The 24741-nt window shown below is 36.2% G+C and overlaps 1 protein-coding gene across 1 annotated transcript; it reads left to right on the top strand.

Moving 5' to 3' along the window:
- Positions 1-583: 583 nt before the first annotated feature.
- LOC132545499 (gamma-aminobutyric acid receptor subunit alpha-6-like) lies at positions 584-23457 on the top strand. Its single transcript, XM_060209181.1, has 10 exons — positions 584-671; positions 6811-6878; positions 7355-7578; positions 14935-15017; positions 16118-16261; positions 19943-20095; positions 20284-20495; positions 21852-21926; positions 22062-22163; positions 23182-23457. Exons 1-10 carry the CDS (start codon positions 584-586, stop codon positions 23455-23457), a joined length of 1425 nt encoding a protein of 474 aa, XP_060065164.1.
- Positions 23458-24741: the final 1284 nt, after the last annotated feature.

Raw genomic sequence — 24741 nt, forward strand, 5'->3', positions numbered from 1 at the left:
TGTTTATGTTTTCAAATGCTACAATTGGATACAAAATACACTAGATCAGATTACATTTTAACCCTCTGGGTGGGCAGACAAAAACAACATGCGATGTTTACGTATTTTCTTGGAATAATCAATCAAATTTAATCAAATAATGAAGCTTTTCAATGAACTCCTCGTGCTAATCAAACGTTATCTCCTGCTTTGCCTTCTATGTTGTGTGTAGCTCAATGAAGCTCTAATGTTATCGTTATGTGTTACAGGGGTTGTTATTATGTGATTAAGGGGTTGTTACCGATTTTACAAGCTACCTTGATATGTCTCTTCAATACTTCATAAATCATAAACACACGGCGTAATTATTGCAGTATACACGAGGTGTAATTAAGGATTTTTAATTATTAACTTTATTTTCTGTACCTCTGTCTTTAAATATAATCATTGGGGTCGGTAAGCTTCACCCGGAGTCTATTCAACGCAAATATAAATTTTAATATCAACAAACTATTTTACACTATTATCATACGTTCGCTCACTTATTTATGGTTGCACTTCTAAACATTTCTTTCTCATTATTTCATATTTTTTCAGCGTAGTGATGTCATTGTCGCCGATGGAGAATGTCACACGTTTGTTAAACCAGCTTCTGACGAACTATCATAAGGAAGTCCGTCCTGGGTTTGGAGGTAAGTTTTTTTCCTCTATGTTTTCTACGTTCTCAATAATAATGCAAATCAGCAGTTATATTTTACAACATTTCAAAAAGATTACAAATACAGTACAATGCATTCAAAGTAACCATTCTTTCTTCTCCGAACATTCACTCGTTGCCGCGTCTTTTGACCTGCAATGTTGACGTTACCTTGCCCTGAACTCAGAATAATGATGACGTTGCCTGCCCTGAACTCCGGACAATGCCTTGCCCTGAACTCGAAACAATGCTGACGTTACCTTGTCATGAACTCCGAACAATGCTGACGTTGCCTTGTCATGAACTCCGAACAATGCTGACGTTACCTGCCCTGAACTCCGGACAATGCTGACGTTACCAGTCGTGAACTCCGAACAATGCTGACGTTACCTTGTCATGAACTCCGAACAATGATGACATTACCTTGTCATGAACTCGGAACAATGCTGACGTTACCTTGTCATGAACTCCGAACAATGATGACATTACCTTGTCATGAACTCCGAACAATGCTGACGTTACCTTGTCATGAACTCCGAACAATGATGACATTACCTTGTCATGAACTCCGAACAATGCTGACGTTATCTTGTCATGAACTCTGAACAATGATGACATTACCTTGTCATGAACTCCGAACAATGCTGACGTTATCTTTTCATGAACTCCGAACAATATTGACGTTATCTTGTCATGAACTCCGAACAATGCTGACGTTATCTTTTCATGAACTCCGAACAATATTGACGTTATCTTGTCATGAACTCCGAACAATATTGACGTTACCTGCCCTGAACTCCGAACAATGTTAGCGTTGTTTCTTTGTGTTCCCTTGAGCATTTTCCTTTTTTCTCTTCTTTCTTTTTTATTCCATGTTATCCATGTTTCCTTGTCGTAATTGATTCTTCCTGAAATGTTTTATAATTTGCTCCATCAACCGAAGAAAAAGCGTTGTTTTGTCCTGTTAATTCCTGTATACTGATAAACAAGGAAAACTACCAAAAGTAAACCACTATTAAGACAGGAAATCTTTTAGATATTTTGTTCAGTTTTTACTATATTACATATGCTAAAAAATACATTCCGTAAGACACTTTCAATTTTCTCGTCTTCAGAATGTTCAGTTTCAAAGATTGTGGAATTTTGTCAAAGATGAGGTTGTAATTGTATAATCAGAACATTGATCCAAATTACCGTTTACATCCTGCATGGCCGACTGCAGTGGAATGAAAATTTAATGAAGTGTCACTTCCAATATGGAAATAATCCGTAGTTACGTCTTAAAAATACTCCAAATTGTCACTTAACATCAACTGAAACCTTATATAATCTATTTTCTGAAAGACTGTGATGAAAAAAGAGGGTAAATGTTGTGTAATTCGTGTTTTTATTGACGTAAACGTGGTTCTCTGTCTCGCGCATACCGCCTTCCTACCAAATCATCCAGTCTTGGCTGGAAATGTATCTATTTGTTTCAGGGTTATTTACATACGCCATCAAGTCGTCGTTAGAGCGCTTGCTCGGCATGCACCCATCCATCACATCTTCGCTGTGGATCCTACATTCCTTCAGTTAGATCTGTTCTGGTTTGTCATTTGCTAACGGAACTACAGTAAATTCAATTTCGCTAGCTTTGAAGCAATATTGGCACAGCGCGCCTATCGACATTAGCTTTGTACAGCTCAAATTGGCTTTCAATCATAAGGAAAGAGAGAATTATTCTCTGGTCTATTTGAGGTATTTAAGAAAGGGTAATCCAATTGGTTCTTGCCGTATCGGACATGTTATACCGTCCCTTGCCAGACACAAGTGCTGTTTTATCGCTTTGATGGAATTCTTCATTGTTTTAACTTTCGGAATTGGTGTCGAAGAGTTATGGGTGCCCTGGCGTCGGCTCGACCTTTCAAGACAACAAACAGGCATGAGCAATTCCGAGAAGACTCTCTCCTGTGACGGTCATGATTGCATAACGCCGTTTGTGATTGAGAATTTCGACAAGGGTTATGTGGGTTAGGTGACCAATATCAGTGTTCTGTCTCGAACAGTTCTAGTCATCATTACCGTTTTTGTGACCTACGCCATCACGGATGGACTATGTATAATTGTGATTGCCTTAGAATGACAGTCTATGTAATTGTCTTTTTTCGCCCCATATCTGCTGACTCATCATTCCCATATAACTATTGTATCATAATCCCAATGGCGTTGGGTGTTATTACTAGTATCCATTGCCGCTCAACCTGATGAATTGCTATGTACGAATCTGTGTAATGTTTGCAGAGCTTTTCAAAAATCTTTTGAAGTCTGTAACCACAGACCGGATTATATCTATAAGCAATGAAACAGCAATAATATTTCTGGTCAGGCTCGTAGAGGGATTTGGTATCGATGTGTAAGAAACTGTATCATTCTCTCAAATGTCCTTTTTATATCTACATTGAAAATTTATTGCCATAGATATTATTGTCTTTTAATACCGTGCCTGGCCATGTTAACTGCACGCTGGCCAGCAGTCTGTCATAGTTATATACTTTACTAGACCCTGGATTCAGATTTTATTGCAAGTCAACGTACTCTTCATCGGAACCCGGCTGGCAGTGACATGTATTCGTACTTTAGTATCATGTAGATATGTAATGGTAACAACCGACGCGAGTAACGATGGGGTTGCATGTTCATACTGTACAAAATTTAAGATAATATAGAACGTTTTGGATTTCTGTATACATTTTATTCTCCAAAGGATGTTGAATCAACATATAAAACATGTGGATAAATGCACGAGGTATTTAATTTGTTTGAGACGTCGTCAAGTCTCAGACGGGTTTTATTTTTTATTTCACATAAGCTTGGGTAGTCTGCCATTATAATATCGACAAGTTTTTTTTTTCTTTCTGTGAAGGTCAGCTATAGGAATAAAATATCAAGCGAATTCAAATACCTGTCATCTTGTCGGATTTTTATTACACATTCAGAACCGAAGTTTTTCCCGTAGAGCTATAAAACCAATTTGGAATGAATTGAACTAAAAACAGTTTTTATCACACAGAACTAATAAACAAAGAATTACTTCATATATTGAGATTACATCACATATATTAATATCAAGATTATTTTAGCTGGTGTAAACCACCTGTTAACTATGTCATCTGAGGCGACTAATGTGAAAACCTACGCCCCAGTTGGTGCGTTCCATTCGTGACCTCTACTTCATGAGACGAAGAAAAAAAATCGATATCATCTACCGAGCCAGATAGAACATATCTATTTTATTCTATTTTCACCATTCTCTAAACATCCTCCAACAAAGCCTGTATTCTGCTTCCTGTCCATAACCTAACGGTTTGAAATAGATACCTCTTTCTCACTGGTAAACGTTTACTAATGAAAGAGTTGGTAGTAAATGGCTGATATCGTGTAACATATTGAAGTGACACGCTCTTTTGGCCAGAATACGATAGCTCAGTTTGACATGCGGGTGATCATCCACAGACAAGTGTTCATGTTGTTTTAAATGTTGAGAGGACTTTTAGCAAACAATATTGAAATCGTCATTTAGGACCGTTGATGTGCACTGACTTTGCTCTAGGACTCTTTCACTACACATCACGATCCTTATAGAGATGTGCATATGTATTTCTTTTTTATATATCATAACTTTATTTATTTTACAACAATTGCGAAACAAGCTATCAGTTTATCAGTCAGTCCGTCTGGTGGCTCCCGACCTTTTCACGTCCGATCAGGAAATTTGATAGCACGTTACCAAAACGTCTTGACAACCATCATAATATATATAATATGCTAAATATCAACCAATCTATCAATCAATCAAACAATCAATCAATCGATCAGAAATCGTAACATATGCATGGTGACACTATTTCAAGCTAATTTAATATATTCAGCATATGTATCGGGTTTGTCCCGATAGAAATTAAGCTAATTTCTGTAACGTGGTATATCACATCATCATTTCTATAGCAACAGAACACAATAGAAAAAACCCATCAAACAATACGTTACCTAACAACCTAACAACAGACGATTAATGCAATCAAACGTTATTTATATGTATGATGTATTTCAAGTACAAAAAAAAAAGAACAGGGATGCTGTCATTCAAATTATTGGTAATAAATTTCAAAATTGTACAAGATACGACATGTATTTTTATAAATAAAGAAATAAATGTTATCTTTTATTTGATAACGTTTAACTTCCTTTACTCTTAAAGCTGTAAGTTTGGACAAATTTCAAATAATGTTTTATTTTTTTGTTTGTCGTCTTTGTAGGATCTATACAATCTAGATTAAATCCAAAAATCCCATGATAGTGTTATTTTGGTTATGATCAAACGATCGTATCAATTTCAACTTATCATATCGTCTTGATGCGTCTCAAAGGAGCACGATGTCTGAAAGCTTTGTTTTCTATTATTGGTGAAAAGTGATTTCCCTTTAGTATACAGCATTAGGCAATGTGAATATTTGATAGCATTACAATTTCTTTACTTTGGAAAAGAAGTTTTCCAATTAAGCTACCGTCTGTGAATCCATATGAGATGAAAAGGTAAGATAGCCTACGGATCTCTTTCGGCGTTATATGGGAAACAATACAATTAGATTCAAAAGGGATAACCACTTTTCATTTGATTTTTCGATTTCATTGGTAAATCCCCAGGGCTACCAAATCGGAACGAGAAGTCTTAACTACTGATATCCAGAAAGCCTCGGCTACACGAAGCCAAGCTAAATTGCTATTATATATTCTGCCCTGGAATCTGTCTGTCGACTCATTTACAGGGTGGTTCATGCATTTCAAATATCAGTCCTATGCAGGTTTTCTTATGTCATGTCAGTCACGGAATAGTAAAAAGGTTCAGCACCTTTGCGACAAGTCGCCACACGTTGCCTTTATCACGGAATCCCTTGTCAGGATAACGACTGATATATTTCAGCAAACCGACAATGCCGTGTTGTTGAGCTTTAGAAAAGGTTTCAAAGGACTACAATGTATGTGCTCTCCCGTTACATAGCGAAACTATTCAATGTACATGATATTTCTTGTAATGATCAAGTGTCAATTATTCCTTTCCCCCTCTAAATGTGATATCAAACACCAGTTGTTTAAAGACCCGCAATTTTTTAAGTAATTGTCAACATTTCTAATGTACTTGTTACACAAGGAGAAAGTAAAGTTTTGTAACAACACAATATATACAAACAAAATGATGGGACCATGCTTTTTATTCAATTCCTTGACTTTAAAGGAGAAAAGGAAAACAAAAATATCAATAACATGTTGTACAGTTAAGAATATAATGCTTTGTCTGTAGTGCAGACCTAATAATCTTAACACAATCCGTATGCTATTACAATATCATAAACCTTTTTTTTAATTCCATTTAACGTTCAAACAATTATCACGTTTAACAAATGATTTGTATAAAGACTGACTGCTGTGTGACTCTGAACGGCTGGGGACAAAGCATGGAGGCTATTGGAGGCACAGATAACATCTACATTGTAATCCGGCTGAAATAGATAGTTTCTGGGTAATTCGCCACATCTCAATCAGATTCCTTCCTAAAAAAGGAAAGCTTCGACGGCTCACTAAATCAATAGAATACATGTCAAGGTCGACAGAGCAAAAGGCGCCGAGCATTCTCCCAACTGGTTCCATATAAAAGACAGCTGAATGGGCAGATTTTAAAAATATTTGATGTCGATTTCACAGTGGAAAATGCCAAGAATAGGCCATAGTGTTCAATACGAACCCAGTATAGTGTATTGATATTGGTTCGTTTTGAATATAATTGATATAATAGAGCGTTTGATTGTGTTGAAACAATGCCGTCTGTTGGGGGCTGTAATTACGTCATAGTGGAAAAAATATATAGAGCCTTATATAATGTTTATTATTTATCCTGATATTTACGGGAAAAGTAATAGAATCATTTGTTTAAATAAACATTGGTGAATAGGTTCATTGATCTTGTGCGAGTTAAACCGAATTCACCGTTATAAGGTACTAACATAATGTGCAAATGTGTGACATCATTTCATTATAATTTTATGACGTCAGAATAACTAAGATTTAAAAATTCAGCACATGTTATTTTCTCACTGCAGGCGATCCACTCCGAATAGAGACCGATATCCTGGTCAGGAGTATGGGCCCGGTATTGGAAACAGAAATGGTAAGCATCTAACATGTAAAAGAGATAACACTACATAATTCAACGATGACAATAACGTTAGAACTCACCGCTTTGTTATCCTTTCAGTTTTGTTCTTAATTGTTACATGTCTCTGTGTTACAAACGTCATGCCTTACGCATTGCTGTCTCTTTACTTAATAACTCATGGCCGCTGTTTCTCCACAGTATTACGTGCCTATAGTTCATGTGAGACTCATATTTAATGGTATCTTTTAAACCACGGTCTTGCTTCACTATCGAACTCCACGTTTAATGGTATATTTTTAAACACAGTTGCACTTAATATATAATGGTATCTTTTTAACCAAAGTCATACTTCATGTTTAATGGTATCTTTTTAAACAAAGTCGTACTGCATGCTCAGTGGTATCTTTTAAAACAAAGTCCTATTGTATATTGAATGGTAGATTTTTAACACAGTCGTACTGCATGTTATGGTGTCTTTTTATCCACAGTCGTACTCCATGCAGTGTTATCTTCGGCAGAGATGGCACGACGAAAGACTTAAATTCAATTTAGAAAACATCACCAAGGTAACACTGAGTACAGCCTTTCTGAAGTACATATGGAAGCCAAACACCTATTTCCTGAACGGAAGACGTTCTACACAACATAATATTACTACGCCTAATGTTTTCGTACGCATCAGCGCGGATGGATCTATCTACATGTCCAGAAGGTCGGTAATGCGTAACATCGATTGACGTTTTACTATCGGTTATACGTTTTCGTCATAGTGTAACAGATTCAGTATTTTTATTCAGTGCCTCCGCTAGGATTCAAACCGGGGACCTTTGACATTCAAGTCTGTCTCTCAACCGATCGAGCTAAAGCGAAGTTCTCACTGGCAGAGCGGTATATTAACGGCTGGTATTTACTAGGGTTTCATCTGTCTATCACGGCAATTGATATTAGTGTCCCTAAATAGTTCATTAATGTGCAGGTCAATCTTACTACCGCTCTAGACTTTCATTGTTATAGTTTTCCAGGATCAATTTATCCGCGATATTTATTTTAACTAGGGATATTGATTTCAATGAATTAAGATTTCGAGATCTGAATACAAAAAGATATCTAATTTTCGCGAATATTACTCTGATATGACGTTTCTATTACAAGAGTTGGGAAATATCAGTCAAACACCAAACGATTTATGCTTAAAAAGTATGATGTGCCATGTAAAAAAAACTTCATAAATAATATCACATTTAATCCTATCGAAACAACTATCACATTCGGAATACCCTTAGAGAATTGGAGAAGGCTGCGTCGGCTACTTTAGTAGCACTTAATGTCGCGGATGAACCATGCACGTGACTTATTCACGGATTTAATTTTCCCGATCACATTAAAAGCCTCTCTGGAGCAAACATTTTACTCCAGCAAAAATAACCGACCAAAGCATACGTCACAATGCAATCTGGGACTGTGACGTCATTCCATGTTCAAAGACTTATAGTTATCGTAAGGACATCAGTACTTTTAACTAGGCAATCGTATAATAATTATATATAGACGAAGCAATCAACTGTATAGATAATGTAATCGTGACAGAGAAATGGGATTTATGTTAACAAAAAGTTTTCCGTAATTTTTTTGACCAAACACTAAACCCGTGCATGAAAAATCATTTCCAAACGTGTGAGTGAAACAGAAGAGCAAAGTCGCAGTGACGTAAGCACTCCTATTTCTAACAATAATTAGCATGAGGAGTATGGAAATCAGACTTCGCTGAAGTTACAGATTTTTAATGAGAAATATTAAGCTCAATACACTACAATTTAACATATTTTTGTTTTGTCCCTGACTAGGTCTGTTTCCGTAAGATATACACCATGTTTAAAGAGGATTTTTATAGATATCCTGTTGATAGTGAACAAGGATTTTTTTTGGCATGGCGACACCAATGCTAATGTAATCTTTGGATCTATGCTGTATTATGCTTGTCACGTGTGACATACTTTCACGGATCACTTGATTATCTGTTTCCATTATTGTATTTGTATACACTATTTGATTAGACGGAATAAAAAAAATTTTTTTTCAAAATTTTAATAAGGTTTTTCTGCTATAAAACTGTTGATTCTGAGGAATGTCGTGCAGATGTTCATTAGTTACTGGATTATGTTGGAGACGATGTGTATTTTCATGTCCTTTTAATGTACTTGTCTCTGTTAAGTTAATAAAATTTGACTACAAAGAAAATCTGCTTCAGACAGATGCTTCCAGGTCTACTTGTAACATCATAATTATGACTAATTCTATTTCCAAGCGAGCGACATGTTGACCAAGAATTGCCTTTATGATGTCAAACGTTTCGCTGCTGGTAGGCTTGTTGTCTCAATAAAGACAGTCAAATGTAAGCACGCGCAGGCACGTCTCGTGATAAACTCACGTACTTTTACATTTTGTTTATTCGGATTTTTCCCGAATAATGTCCGTGAGGAGTTCCTTAAATAGCACTGCCTTAAATCTTTTAAAAGTGACTTTCGTGAAAGAGTTTTATGGAGAAACACTTTGAAAACCTTAGCATCATTTAACTAACGGCCAAAATTGCAAGCATCACTCGCAAATTCTTCACTATAGCGTTGAGTGGCCTGCTTGTGATGCTTCATGACTGAAAGCATTCGGAGTAAGACTTAACAGATCGTTATTTTCACTTCCGCTGTAGCCGGGGGCAATTATCACGCATGTTCAACACCGAATCTTAAAGTACAGAAGTAAATTTGTGTGTCGTTTTTGGAGAGAGTACGAAACTGCCTGTCGACGACTATACTACATCACGGGAAAACTGGATCTTTGAAGTGTTTGCATATTTTTTTCCCTTGAATTCTCGTAAGCAACAATAAGTTATGTTTTTTCAACAGTCATGATTTCTGGTTGTCAGATAGAGGTACGTTTGACTTCATCACCAAACGTCCATTTATCTGTTACTGATAATAAAATATGTTTAAATCAAATAAACGATCATGCAGATAGCAAAGGAAAGGGAGCAAAACAGGAAGTCATACATAAATTACGGTAATTTCTTTTTCAGAAAATACGCTTTCGCTTTACCGTTATGATCTACTGAATTTATGGTAGTAACGCTTGACATACGATTCATGTATTTTTAAAAATCTGTTTCGTACAAACTGAAGATTCCACGTGTAACATTTGAAGCTCAATGTCGCCATCTAAGTCCTCTCTAATCTTAGTATTTCGAAAGGCTTATCAGTCTAAACTCGAACCGGTTTTCTCGTAACACACAGAAACCGACCAGCCGATGTAATAAATACTACACAATTTTGAGAGTTTATGGTTTATCACGTGACTAGTCTATAACTAGTGTAATGACATTTCGTAAATTTTCCTGTTATTTCCAAACATGTAATAACACTAACGGGATTGTGATTGATTAAAGTGCAATATTCTTTCGATTTCGACGTTAAAATTTTTACAGCATCTTCTGCACGTAAAAAAAAAAAAAAAAAAAGTATTCAATTTTTGTGATAAACAGAATCTTGCATTCGTTTCCATTTTATATGTTACTGACGCAATTCGTCACGAATTTCATTAAATATTTTTTTCATAAACGAAATATGAAAAGGAATTTGATATGTGAAACGTAACCTCATTTAAGATACCCTACATACAGCATATCCCTTCAGATTTTATATTTAGAAAAAAAAAGAATCAATTTACCATGGTCACGACAAGTTGCTTTTTTATAATTACGGATGCAAGGTGAAGTAAACATTCCGGTTTCGAAAGCTTGAGGTCCATGATAAACTCATATCTAATTCCATGTAAAATGACGAAATATTGCATTACCCTAATCACACATCCGGTTATCCGCACTTGCGGCGTATCAAAAACGCAGTTTGACTTCCGGAGAGGGTATGCTTGAGTTACGTTCAATTACGGAGCACACGAGACCTCACATATCAACACCAGTTTCTGAAATCAGATATAGCTTTATGCCATTGCCATTTTAGCCAACAGTGGATGTCTGAGTGTAATGACATTCGAGAGTACAATTAACTGACGGAAGCAAGCCTTGTTACTGAATATTATGCCGATTCCACACGCGTCGCTGTCAACAGGAAGACATTCCATTGTTCAGGCTTCGAAAAAGTTTCCTTAATTTCAGATGCCTGCAAAGGCATTTTGTTTGTTGTCCTTGCAAAAATAAGGTTTTAAAACCCGTATGTCATTTATGACTGGTAAAGGAAAACAGTCCAGAATCCGGATTCCCTGATGTGATTTAGTTCCCAGATGGTATTCGGCGCCAACGCTTCTGGTTAACCTCCCGACTCCCAATACATCTCTATCATCGTCAGAATACAAGAAATTTTCACTGAATTAACGACCTGTCTACGGCAATATCCAACAGCAACAAAGACTCAATGAGTCCACAGAAGCCAAATAATGCTTTAGGGAGACACAACGGAATCAACGGCCACCTAAATATCCCGGATTGTATTAGAGAGGATCGTTACTGGTATAGTTTACATGTACCAAATACCTTGGTTATATCGTTAAGGAGTGTAACCACTGACATCGAAAACTTGCATTCATGATATTATCACATAACCACGTCATATGTATGCCTTACCAAAAATGTATTCTGAAAATAAGTTTAATATAATTTTATTGAATAATTTGGATAATTGTAGAGTAGGGAGAATATAGTAGTCATTATTGGAACAGATCGGGACATGACTCCCCACAGCATTGACATGTTATCTCCAAACGACTAGAATTATACTGACAATTTATTTTCGAACTTCTAGTAACCCCGACCATCAGTAGACCGATAACGTACCATCGTTATTCTGACAACTTATGTTTGGAAGAAATGAAATTGGATTCCTCAGTAAATTGGTCTCATATATTGGTTTTTATGTCGCCGCTACTGGTCATCAACACCTCCAGTAATGTCATTTTCATACATGGTTGCAACAGCAATACATGCGATCAGATTTGGTCTCTCTTCATTGGAGTTAATTTTGGTCTCATTTTCTATATTCAACCGTCTTCACAATTTATGTTGTTATGCCGTATATATATTTCGTTGGAGTAGGTATAGTTACGGTGAACTGTTGCCAGAACAAAGTGACAAAGGTAGTTTAAAAAAATTGTCAACACGACCTGTCTGGTAGTCGAATTAAGTTTTATTGATTGCCAAACCAGATTCGGTCAGTGTCCATCCAGTTCCACTAACCACTCTATTGTCGACCAATCAGTGACCACACTTGACCGGATGTTCTGCTTTATTCAAATCAATCTTAATTATACGGCTTATTGCCGCTGATGGGACCGTTGTCCTGGTGATTGCAGAGCCATAATATTCAAACAGTAACCCTTTGCGTCGCTTTTCTTTTACGAATGTAGACGAATAGTGGGGGTCTGGTGTTTGGTTATTTGGCGAAAAAAATCCCTGCTTCAGCGGGAAGCAAAGTGATTATAGGGAAAAGAAAAATCGACGATGGAAATGGTCTATGATGGAAGGATAAATTTATATATGCCTATACCAAGGTAGATGTTTCCACACCATACTTTAGAGTCTCGCTGCCCTACAATGCTTCAGCATAGACGTACGTTTTAGATTAACATTTAACACGGAACCATTGGAGTACAGGATGTTTGGAATGGTGTGCTCCAAATACGTACTAAATATCACGTTGTATCCGTGTTATATATTTCTTAAAATTTATATGGGGCAACTCGATAAAAAAACTCAAGAAAATACCAACATGTCAACATGATTAAAATCCAAACTCAATATCAATAAAACTAGGGCAAAATTTAAAAAAAAAAAAAAATTAAAGATTTACACATTGAGTCCTAAAACACACAAGGCGAATAAGGCCAGGTGTCTGTCCTACAATGCTTTATCAGAGACGAAAAGTTTTAATTAGCATCTAACCCAGGATCATTGGAGCACGGAATGTTTGGAATTGTGTGAAAGTAGTCTTCATGTTCCTTATTTCAACTGAAGAAATGATGTAGTACACGATGATGTGGTAAATGAAACAAATAATGAGTTAAGTTTTCATCAAAGTGTACAGGGGAGGGTCCATCACTAAGATATATTTCTAGATTTATGATCTTTATGATATATCCGGACTTTTTTTTATGAAATACCATTACAAGATGCTACAATTTCTATCTTGAAATCACTAACACAACGAGGTCAGACTGGCCGATCGGATTGTGACAACGCACTATTATACCTGTTGCATAAAGAACATCTCTGGTGATATGTGTCGGAATGAAACGATATCAGGTTGATAAATCTAAGCAAAATCATGTTTACTATCGATTTTTGAAGAATTCCTTGAATTTGAAACGACGTACAATCGGTTGTCAAACAGAAAATATAAGTGGGTTTTTTTTTATGGAATGGCCCACCGCCGAGGAAACAAAATCACGGATCGCGTGCAGTGCAGATGTAATAACACCTAACCACACTGTCTGGATAGGACCTTCTACCATGTGTAATCAAGAAAGTCAGAAATTCCCCTCCCGCATCACAAATCATTTTATCAAAGTAAGCAGACTACACAGAAACACTAGAATTGCCTTTCGCGACTTAACAATCATCTTTGTCTTCAGTACACTTAGGTTGCTATTAAACACTTTTGTAAACAATGTGGCTGTCAGACATTTGTGATGTGGTCCTTGGTTTACCCGAACCTCCTCCACGAGTTGCGGCAGTGAGAAATACCGGTACAGTGAAGCGACGTGTTTTTTTGTCGTAATGTAATAATAGCGTCTGCAGACTAAAGCTAATACAAATATAACTAACTTAAAAGTCAGACTGGTTTGAAGTCTCGAGTTGTTTAAAACCTTACCATGGACCACATCCAGTCATTTAATCCTTTTATGTTGAGAAATTAATACACTTGTCTGTCTGGGCGTGTGTGAACGACATATCGAGAATAACGAAAGCAATATGCTTTTTGTTAAATTTTTATAGGGAGACGATCTCATTTATATTCAACTTTATCCAATATGTCTATGTGCAGCATTGGAGTGACCTTTATCAGTGCTAACGTTACCACAGAGAAGTACAATACGCTAACAACAGAGAGAAGACACGTGTCTGTTTAATTAAGGAGCGGTACCTTTCTGCACTATTTGTCCTGACTTGTTAATTCATCATACGTTGTTAATGTCCGAAAAAACGATCAAACTTAAGTAATACCTTTATCAACCATTCGTCGATGAAGCAGACGACGCTTACACTTCCGGAACATTTGGTCGTATGAAATATGTTTGATTAGTCATTTATCTTACGGATAGCTACCTTTGATAATACGTACACTCTACTCTAATGTAGGTAATCAGACACGCAATCAAGTCTCAGATACACCAGCTAGTGTGGAGATGAACATAGATCAGTTCTTTACAACTTAAACAGCTTATAGCTCACGGAACTTTTTTGAAGAATTTTATTAACTTTTCTCACACCACAATAGATACATCGAAATCTAATGCAACTCATAGTGACATTCGAAGTTCAAATCAGTGTTGGAAAACAACTCGATAAAAGCAACAGAACAAGTATCGGTTAATATACAATATCATAGCTCCACATATTATCAAGAAGACAAAACGGTTAGTAGGCGCTTGTATAGCTGATCTACACGCTGCATAACTTACAAAGGTGCGTTGTACTTATTTGCCATGGTGTTAAACCTATGTATAAAACTTTATAAACTCCCGGCTATGGTCTCTCTCATGTGGTTATAAAAATAAATCAATGCTATTTATATAAACTAATACCATCTTAATTGGAACATCAGGTCAGCATTATCTAGTAGAGATTTTCTTGTGTCTTTTCTAAGGATAGATTTATGTTTTAATGCTACTTGTAGTAACACCCCACCCCACCCCTGGTCCTTTTGTTGTACATATAGGATTGTCCGAGAATAGATGAAGCAAGCATCAGAAAATCCTCTGCTAGGTCACGCTGACCTGATGTTTTAAACATTCACAGCAAAATATTACAACATCATTAATTGAAATATTATACATTCTTTGACAGAATAACTATCCGAGCGAGCTGTCCTATGAAGTTGGTGAATTACCCCATGGATCGCCCTGTGTGCCCTCTAATAATTGGTGGATGTGAGTAAAATCATTTAGAGACCCGCAGGTTAGAAAGTCACATTCACAGACGTTAGGTTAAATATTGTTCTGTAAGGATATTCGGTCCAACGAGCAATGACTAGTGATCATCTTAACGTGCTTCTAGACCTTTGTAGTCTAGACAATTTTCTCATTTGATACGTTCATCCTACATATAAAGAATCTCTACTGTTGCATCACTAGGGATTTCACCAACAGTTTTCTGTCAGTTGCTGTGACTATTATTGAATGTCTTCCTTTTCGTGTGTAATTTAGGGCAAAAATATCTCAGTTAGTGTATATGCCAACAGTTCCCTAGTTTGGTAAACAGAGAGGGTAATTATATTATCCAAATAGTCCTGTAAGTAGTATTCCAATAAGAATATAACTGAAAACATAACCATTACATCGTCTATATTTTGTACAGTCCATTTTATGTAATGATGCTATCCTATGGACTCGTCTAGTCTAGTATTTTAAAAAATCAGACATAATCATTTGCATTGAACGATAGTTATGATCTTTGAATGACAAAACAGAGTTAGATAAAGCAGAGGAAACTAATTCATAAAACTACATCATACAACTGTTTCGTTCCTCTAGAACTCGTTAGTGATGTCAAAGTCCTTAAGTATGAAGTCAAGGAGGCAACTGAGGAAATTCAAATCGAACGAAAGAAATATCAAAATCTTTATGGGGAGATGCAGTAGTAGCATGATTTTACAAATTTCGTAATTTTCAAAAATCTGAAAGTTTCAGCAGTATGAGTATGAGTATAATCTGAACCACTATTCAAAGGGATTGAAACATGGCATGAAAAGAATAGCACTTGTTATTTCAGAGACAATGAACATCAGATTAAAAAGGGTTCATATGTAAGTCTTATTAGTATACTGTAACACCAAGGGTTATAACTCTACATTTTGTGGTCTAATATTTAAAATATCATTTCAAATTTGTTAACATGTTAAAATTAACGGTTTTAAATTTGAAAGATGAACTAACATTAGTTGAAATGATCTGAACATTTCAAAACGTTTCCATGCATGATTTTTTTAGTAATCACAACTTATATTTATATATTTATTTCCTCGTTGTAGACGGCTACACCACTAAGGATGTTATGTATATATGGAAGGTTGGCAATGCACCTTCTCCAGTCGAAGTCTATAATGATCTCACCATGTCGCAGTTTGACATGGACTTCATCCAATCAATGAACTTTACAGAAAGCAATCACATGGGTGAGTACTTTTCTAAAATTCTTTTTCAAAATCGTGACATGTTCATAATATCCACTATCCATAGGGAAAGCGCTGTTCCATCATAGATTCCAACCTCACTAGGTCTGTTTCGGTATTACTTTACTGGATAATGAAAGTCATATGTGTTGCGCACCAGAAAGGAAATATACAAAGCAAGCATGGGAGATATACTTATGTTCAATACAATCAATCAAGAATGAAAAAAAATTAGGGGTGATATCATAATATCGTCATTTTAGCCTTGTTAGCTAGATCTGTATTGTGAAAACAAATATTGTCGACATACTTATTACGTTTTCATCTCGGGAGATATATATGAAATCACCACTAATCTGCTGTCCTCAACGCCATTCTTAACCGGTCATTGCAACATCAGTTGCATTCTCTAAACCTAACCCTCCTTCCCATCCTTACTAAAACTGTTAGCTTGCCACTGATCGTGTAGCTGTTACGAGTAGGTATAATTATTTTAATATAAACAATTAGTGCCACCATATGTGACCTGCAAAATAACATTGTTTTGATTATTGGCAATCAGGACATAAACTACCTTCCATTGGCCTCTCAATAGACGCCCTCATCCGAATACGCTAAATTGTGGATGTCTAAATAAGGCTTTCAGTAAAAAAAACTGAAATTAAACACCAAATATAGTACAGTCACGAGATACGAATGAAGAGGGTACACGTTATGGAAGACCGAATCACAGCTGCTATAAATATTCCTAGATGTTTGGCTTCGGGAACGAGGTAGTAGAGATGGGAACAACATGACGCGGAAACGAGATATGGTTTTAATCCAATATACTTAACCAAATAACTGCAGTCAGCATGTACAACCGTGTAGCATTCAAACTTTCATGTGACGACGTCTGTCAGATATGAATTAATCGAATTGATGCTATCTCTTCAAGTGTTTTGTACTTTAAAATTTCTGTTCGAACATAAATCGTTTAAAAACAGTTCGCAAACAACGGAAGAGACACCATATATCGCCAAATAAATGGAATTCGTGGTGTTCCCGTCGTGTTTGTAAAGTACTCCAGAGTAAGGAGCAATTTTTAACAGTCTATGGAAGTACGATGTAAATGAATCACAGCGGCGTTAGGTTATATTCGGGACAGGACTTGATAAAGTAGCATTCTTTTCCGCTGTAAATCTTATGTCATTCGGAATCTTGCGTGCATTTCTAAAGGTGATCGAGGTTAATTTCCTCTATTAAGCATGTTTTATTTAATTCTGTATTCGTACAATCATAGAAACATCTGTTAAAACTTGATGGGACCTAGAAACGTTCTTTAAAATACTACAGACATTTTGAATTTGATTTTTTTAAAATCCAGATGGATCTCATTACTAGTGACTTATTCTATATTAACCGAATACATGTACAAAATACAACATAGCCATATCTTGTGGTCAGAATCCTATGACCACAACATCTAGGTTATGCAATCGCAAAATATTCTTCAAAACTACGAAAGGATGTACAACAATTCGACAGTTACACTCCTTGGCCTACCGATACTCTTTAAACCACTTAAGTCATTTAATGCTTTGTTCTTACATGATAAATATATGATGGCTTCATATTTTTTCACTATGTGTGTAACTAAGTATCATTCAATCAGTTTTACAATTTATTATTGAAATTCGCGTTGGAAATTTAAGAAAGCTTATCTTAGATTCAACGGACCTAATTAGATTGCCTTTAGAATTAGAATCCATATTTCCTATTTTCTATTTGTGTATTTTGAACTGGCGCCGTTTTAATGGCGTCCGCCATTACGAAATAATTTCCCATCGCTGTTTTCTTTTGCGCCTAATACAGTTTGCCGGTCGGGGTAATCGGTTAGCGCTGTACAGGTCGGCCAGACTAGGTGCGGGATGGTTTAAAAAAACACGTCAAGCGAAATTACGAAAATTACTGTCGTAATCCTCTCACACGTGACTTGGATAGACAATTCTTGACTTATGTCTCATGCACTTTAAGAAGCATATTCTTTTTAAGCCATATATTGCAAAAGGCTTCCAAAACCAGTAACTGCGTCTGCAATAGGAAAAGAGGAGCTCTGTATGGGACACGTCAGTTATTGGAAGCGAACATTTTAAATTTTAATCTAAATCAATTTTCTGGCTCTGACCCACACGCCATTTATGATCCTCAGAAGTTTCCTACAGAGTAATGCGACGTTTTCTGTGAATCAAATGCACAGCAATGGAGTTGGGCGATCCATACATAAAGATACCACCTTTATTTTAGAAATCCTGGTTTACCTGATTCTTGTGATATTTTATACAGTAGAGTCCAGATAACTAGACTAAAACGTGAAGGATGGTACTTAACATATTGTTAACCAAACGCATTTTTACGGTTTATCTCTGACCACTTTCGAAATTTCTATCAAATCGTATCATGTTTTTAGTTTTTTTCTCTCTTATCAATAACGCTAGATTTGGACAAAAGTATATGGAAACGAAAAAAATAATTTAGAAATCGTCCAAACACACCCTATTGAAGGGAATTTTATGTGTGGTGTGGGAGTATGTTGATATGTGAAGGCATGTTAATCTTGTTACAATTTACTGCTCGTTGCCGAAACAAATTGTCTTTAGGTGACCTTAGTTGTGCGATATAGTTCAATTCTCGGAACAGAGTAATTTTCCAGAAAACTGACGAAAGCTTCAATTACGATTGAATATTGCAAAATATTTCCCTTTTTGGTAAACCTCACGTAAACATTTTTCGTGTGGGATTTCTCTGTTTTACATGTCGGTGTATATAGTGTTTTAATGCATAAAGTATAGACGTTGGTACGTACTGGAGTGCCTCGTGCGTGCTCAGTTATGGATATACTGTACTTTTGTTTCCAAACACCAGCCAGCTGTAGTACAGTCAAATCATCACTTCGAGCTACACGCCCTTCTGTCAATAAATCTCTTTATGTAAATCGATCGTAAATAATACTGGGGACAAATCCCACATGCTGTAACGACAAAGCTGATTAACAACGAAAGGAGATTTTAAGGCGTTTATCATCTCCGGGAAACAAATTAAATAACAATTCTTGTGTAGAACCTCAGAGGCCTTAATTAACTTTTGGTTTAGGTCTATAAATGGAGCTAATTGCTAATCAAACGTCCCATTTTAACACTTGAGTCGACAGCGGTAATATAAGTATCGTATCATTTTCCAGTCAAAGCTACGCTAACGTTATGTGCTGTTAAACAATAGCAGTTATTTGGAAATATAGTTTAAATGGTGGTAACAACAGTACGGAAAGCCAGTAATATCTGGTGTGTTTTGTACTCGGCATGGAGCAACATATACTGTTATAGTGATATTTCTAACTCGGCTCGGGACAACCTTTACCATTTGATGTTTTTAACTCGACTGGAGACAACATATATTGTTTTATATTTCTAACTCGGTTCGGGACAACATATACTGATTGATTCTCCTTACTCTGATGGAGGCATCATAATGTTGGCTTTTTCTCATGTATCCTTCCGAACAATCACAGAAAAGTTCGGTTCAATGCGGGGCTGCAAGAACCACAATCCTCTTTTTGACACCGGGCAAATTCCATTAAAACTTGAATATCTGATTTTGATTTTGTAATAACTTAGCATCAATTTCCTGACAACATTTACATTACAGGCGAATTTTCAATTTTGGCTGTCGACTTTCATTTGGAGCGCCATCTGGGTTTTTTTATTCTACAAACTTATCTCCCCTGTACGTTGATAGTATGTCTGTCCTGGGTCTCGTTCTGGATCAACAGAGATGCCGCCCCAGCTAGAGTTTTACTGGGTGAGTGATATTCTGGATAATTTCAAATGCACCTTTTATATTTAAACGAAACAATTAAAAGTAATTGAAGTTTTATCAATATTATTGGCAGACACTTTCAGAATGTCTCATCAAATGAGAAAGAGAACACTTTCCAATGATTTGTACCTCGGCACAATTTACACGTGTATGGTTATTTCTCTTTCCAGGAATGACGACGATCTTGTCGACGGCAGCCATTGGCATGTTACAACGTGACGGACTTCCGCGCGTGCCGTATGCCACCGCTCTGGACGTCTACCTGTACGTATGTCTAGTGTATAACCTAGCCGCCATGATCCAGTACGCGGCCGTCAACTCCTTCACTAAAATCATTGTCAACACGAAGCCACGTGAAGAGAGAAAGGAGGAGGAAACACAGGTAGGAATAATCTCTATTGGTGATACTGGTCTACTATAATTTTATTACATCTCCATCTTTACTTATCATACAATGACCTTTAATTCAACATAATTTGAATTAAAGATTCCTCACGTTTTTTTCTTTCTTTTTATTTTTTCTTTCTTTATATCGTCTGTCCTAATACTGTGTCCGTGAACAATTAATTTCGTCTAAATTTTGAAATCTATTTTCACACTTGCGTGCGTGATGTGTAACAAATATCCGAAAACCGGAAACTCTCGTGCTCCACCTATTACCGAGTGTTGTATAACTAGTATAACACATCCGATACTTCTCGACTTTCATTATACCAGGTAAAGGTTACATTTCCTTTTACGTCCTGGATATTGGTTTCAATTTTAAAGTCGAGCGATTTAATTTTCTGCTAGTAAAAACTCACTTTATCTGCACGAAATCCTGGAATTTAGCGATCCTACTATCTCCTCCCATGCTCGGAATTTAATTAGATTCTGTGCCTTCTATCCAATTTTGCAAATCTTTGAATAGCCGTTGATTAAATTAAAGATCGCGGGCCCACCAATTTAGAAACAGCAGTACAGACAATGATGCTGGCTCTGAGTTTGCCCCTTGGTGGAGAATTTAAACGAGCACGATATAGTAATTTATGATAGCGGAGTCTTCAACTATAGACACATATCATTGTAATATAGAATGATAATTATTGTCATCGTGCACTTAAAACATTGACCTCCAACGATGCTGGAGACTTGGTACAGCTCTATTTTGACGGCGGTAATTAGAAATGAAGGTTTCATGATGTCGCAATATCGTAAAACAGAAAATGTTTTTTTATATATTATAAAAGTAGACATTTTATCCCCAACAATGAAGATAGAATACAATTATACAACAGCGCAGCATATACACTAAGGAACACAAGAAGACCTCGAGTTTTTTCTTCTATATCTATTTCCTTGCATTTGTATTGTCTCTTCAGTACTTCAGTCCCTCAAATTAAGAGAGGGCACAGAAAGAGTTTATGACAGGTAATATTGAAACAACAGCAGCGCGTGGAAGGCGTATGATTTTTCAGCGTGTACGCAAACACGAGAAGATGGAAAAGAGGAGAAAAACTATTGGAGAAATAAATAAGAAATCAAAGAGGTGGCATTAGAAAGGGAACAGCAAACACGAGAACGCGAACAGGGAGATAAGCGATAGCTAATATAAAAACAGAGGGACCAAAGTGAAGAGGCAGGGGTTAGAAATGAGACAGAAACAGAACAGTGTGCAAGTAGAAAGGGCAGTCGTGATAAGAAACGCTAAACATACAGGAGAAGTAGATGAAAGAGCTAACATTGATTGTTCTTTAAGGTTGAAAAAGTGAAGAGGCGAGGAAGGCAGAAGAAGCAGCAAATAGGGACAAAGATAAGAATTAGGTCAGGAAAGGTTCGATGATAAAGTAGGAAAGCGACAACGGAAGGGAAAAACAGTAAAAGAAAGGGGAATAGAGGGTAAAAAAGGCAGTCAAAGTGAGAACAGGAAAGTCTGTTTGGTGCCTTAATGGAATGATTTACGTTTTAGCAACATCTAATGACGTACGAACTACTGCACGTGCTAAAGGATGATAGAACCACTCAATTGGCCACGTCAAGTGCCATAACACTGGAATATAACATGGACAAGGTAGCCCATTCATTCACATTATATACAGGCAAATGTTCTACAAATTTGTTAGATACCATATCGAAACTGTGTGTTGAAAAAAAAACAAGATCAATAAAGCCTTTTGGTTAATTCTGCGTTTCTGTCATTGTTGTACGTATGTCTAGATCGTGTGAAAATGAAATGTGATAGAATTCCAAATTGCCTTCGAATTGACATCTCAAACTTAAATTATATGGCAGGAACGTTCTGAGAATTAATTGAATCAATCGAGTTTACGTGGTGAAGAGTGTCTAATATTTTCATTTGAAAGCCATTCAATTTTTGTCATGTCACCATAAGGCGAAACTTTGCATTTAAACTAGTTTGAAGAATTACGTTTCCTATGGTTTTATATCTAAATCTTTCCGCGCGTAGTCAAATTCGATTTCTATTTAGAAAGTAAAGCAATCCGCTGTTACTTTTCTCACATTGCAATATCATAGTACTCCAGTATCGTCTTATTAGATAAAACCCAACAATACAGAATCTGTCTTTGTATGTGTTTACCGATTCCTGAAAGTTTTACTTCGGCACATTCAAACATGGTTTGTTGTATTTTCAAAGTGGATTAGTTTTTACAATAGTCTAATGAGCATAATTGACTTAACATGAATAATAAATCGTGCTTTCAGTTTACAATTTTGCCGTATTTATTTCTAATCTAATATCTGGTTGTAAGAAAGATCGAATGATTTTATGAAAGGCACACAATTGAATTACTTCTTAGTCCTAAGCTTCAAAATTTGAGCCCTTAGCATCACTGAGAGCCCTTAACAGACGAAACGGCAATGTGATACGGTTTAATTCATCGTATCTAACTCTAATTCTGTAACGAAAGATGTTTTTTGACTTGTGTATCTTTTGTACAATCTGTGAATGATGAAAAAATGTTTCATTGCCTTTCGTTGTTATTCTTTTCCATTTTCTTTGTTCGTTTCTTATTCATGTTTAGTCTGTGTGTTAGTTGATATAAACATATTTCTATTTCCTATTGCAGGATGTGATGACGACACCTCATCGGTTGATTCTTCCAGATCACCAAGGAAACGGGCGTGTGACGTCAAGTATTTTTAGCTACAAGAGTAACACTCATAGCCATTGCCTGGTGAATTTCTGGAGGTGCATTGTGGGATCGTACCGTGCTCAGAAGTCAGCGCGTACAGATCTTAATAGTGTCAGTAAAATAGATCTGACGTCACGTCTTGTTTTCCCGGGATCTTTTGGACTTTTCCATATATTCTACTGGTCATGGTATTTAGGAACAAGACTCTGAATACCGAAAATCTTCCCATATTCGTGTTTAGAATACTTTGTAAAATTCATTTTTCGTTTTATGTTGATAACTCTAAATTTCATTTGTATAAAGTCTTGAATTCTTCTGAGATGAAGTCTGAAATGTGGGAAACAGTACTGAAGTCCCATTGAAGTCATTAGCGGACGATTTATGGAAAGGAAAATATGACAAGTGCTGTAGTTGTTAGATAGTACAGATGATTGCGTCTCCCACATCTCCAATTGTGTCACATTATGGAAGTAAAATTTTATCAAAGTCTGTAATATTGCTGTATGAAATTCTCGGGAATGCACAGCAACAAGCCACTTGTGATATGAACGATTACTTTATTTTACTTTAACTTTCGGATATTAGATTATATTGCTACATTTATCACAACTGATTGAGATGGTTGTATTTTCGAGCTAGTTATATTACGAACTGTTAAATTGCTTATATGCATCACCTGTATGACGGCTTGCTATATACATACATGACCTGTTAAACGACTTATAATACATATACGACATGTGAAGTGGCTTGTAATATACATAACTTGTTTAAAACACGACCTGTACAGTGACTTGTTTATACACACGACCTATATAGCGACTTGTTTATATACACGACCTATATAGTGGCTTGTTTATATGCACGACCTATATAGTGACTTGTTTATATACACGATCTATATTGTAACTTGTTTATATACACGACCTATATAGCGACTTGTTTATATACACGACCTATATAGCGACTTGTTTCTATACACGACCTACGTAGCGACTTGTTTATATACACGACCTATATAACGACTTGTTAATATACATGACCTATATAGCGACTTGTTATTATACACGATCTATATAGTAACTTGTTAATATACACGACCTATATAGCGACTTGTTATTATACACGATCTATATAGCGACTTGTCTGTATACACGATCTATATAGCGACTTGTTAATATACACGATCTATATAGTAACTTGTTAATATACACGACCTATATAGCGACTTGTTATTATACACGATCTATATAGCGACTTGTCTGTATACACGATCTATATAGCGACTTGTTTATATACACGACCTATATAGCGACTTTTTTATATACACGACCTATATAGCGACTTTTTTATATACACGACCTATATAGCGACTTGTTTATATACACGACCTATATAGCGACTTTTTTATATACACGACCTATATAGCGACTTGTTCATAAACACGACTTGTATTTCGACTTGTTGATATATACGACCTATCTGTTTACATAT

This window comes from Ylistrum balloti, unplaced genomic scaffold, assembly GCF_031769215.1.
Source record: "Ylistrum balloti isolate Yb309-2 unplaced genomic scaffold, AGI_CSIRO_Ybal_v1 Utg369850, whole genome shotgun sequence".
NCBI classification, from domain to species: domain Eukaryota; kingdom Metazoa; phylum Mollusca; class Bivalvia; order Pectinida; family Pectinidae; genus Ylistrum; species Ylistrum balloti.

Coding starts and splice junctions, on each gene's coding strand:
- LOC132545499 (XM_060209181.1), top strand. CDS start 584: ATGTCATTGTCGCCGATGGAGAATGTCACACGTTTGTTAAACCAGCTT. Junction 20,496..21,851: donor GAAAGGAGGAGGAAACACAG/GTAGGAATAATC, acceptor TTGTTCTTTAAG/GTTGAAAAAGTGAAGAGGCG. Junction 22,164..23,181: donor TGGAATATAACATGGACAAG/GTAGCCCATTCA, acceptor TTCCTATTGCAG/GATGTGATGACGACACCTCA.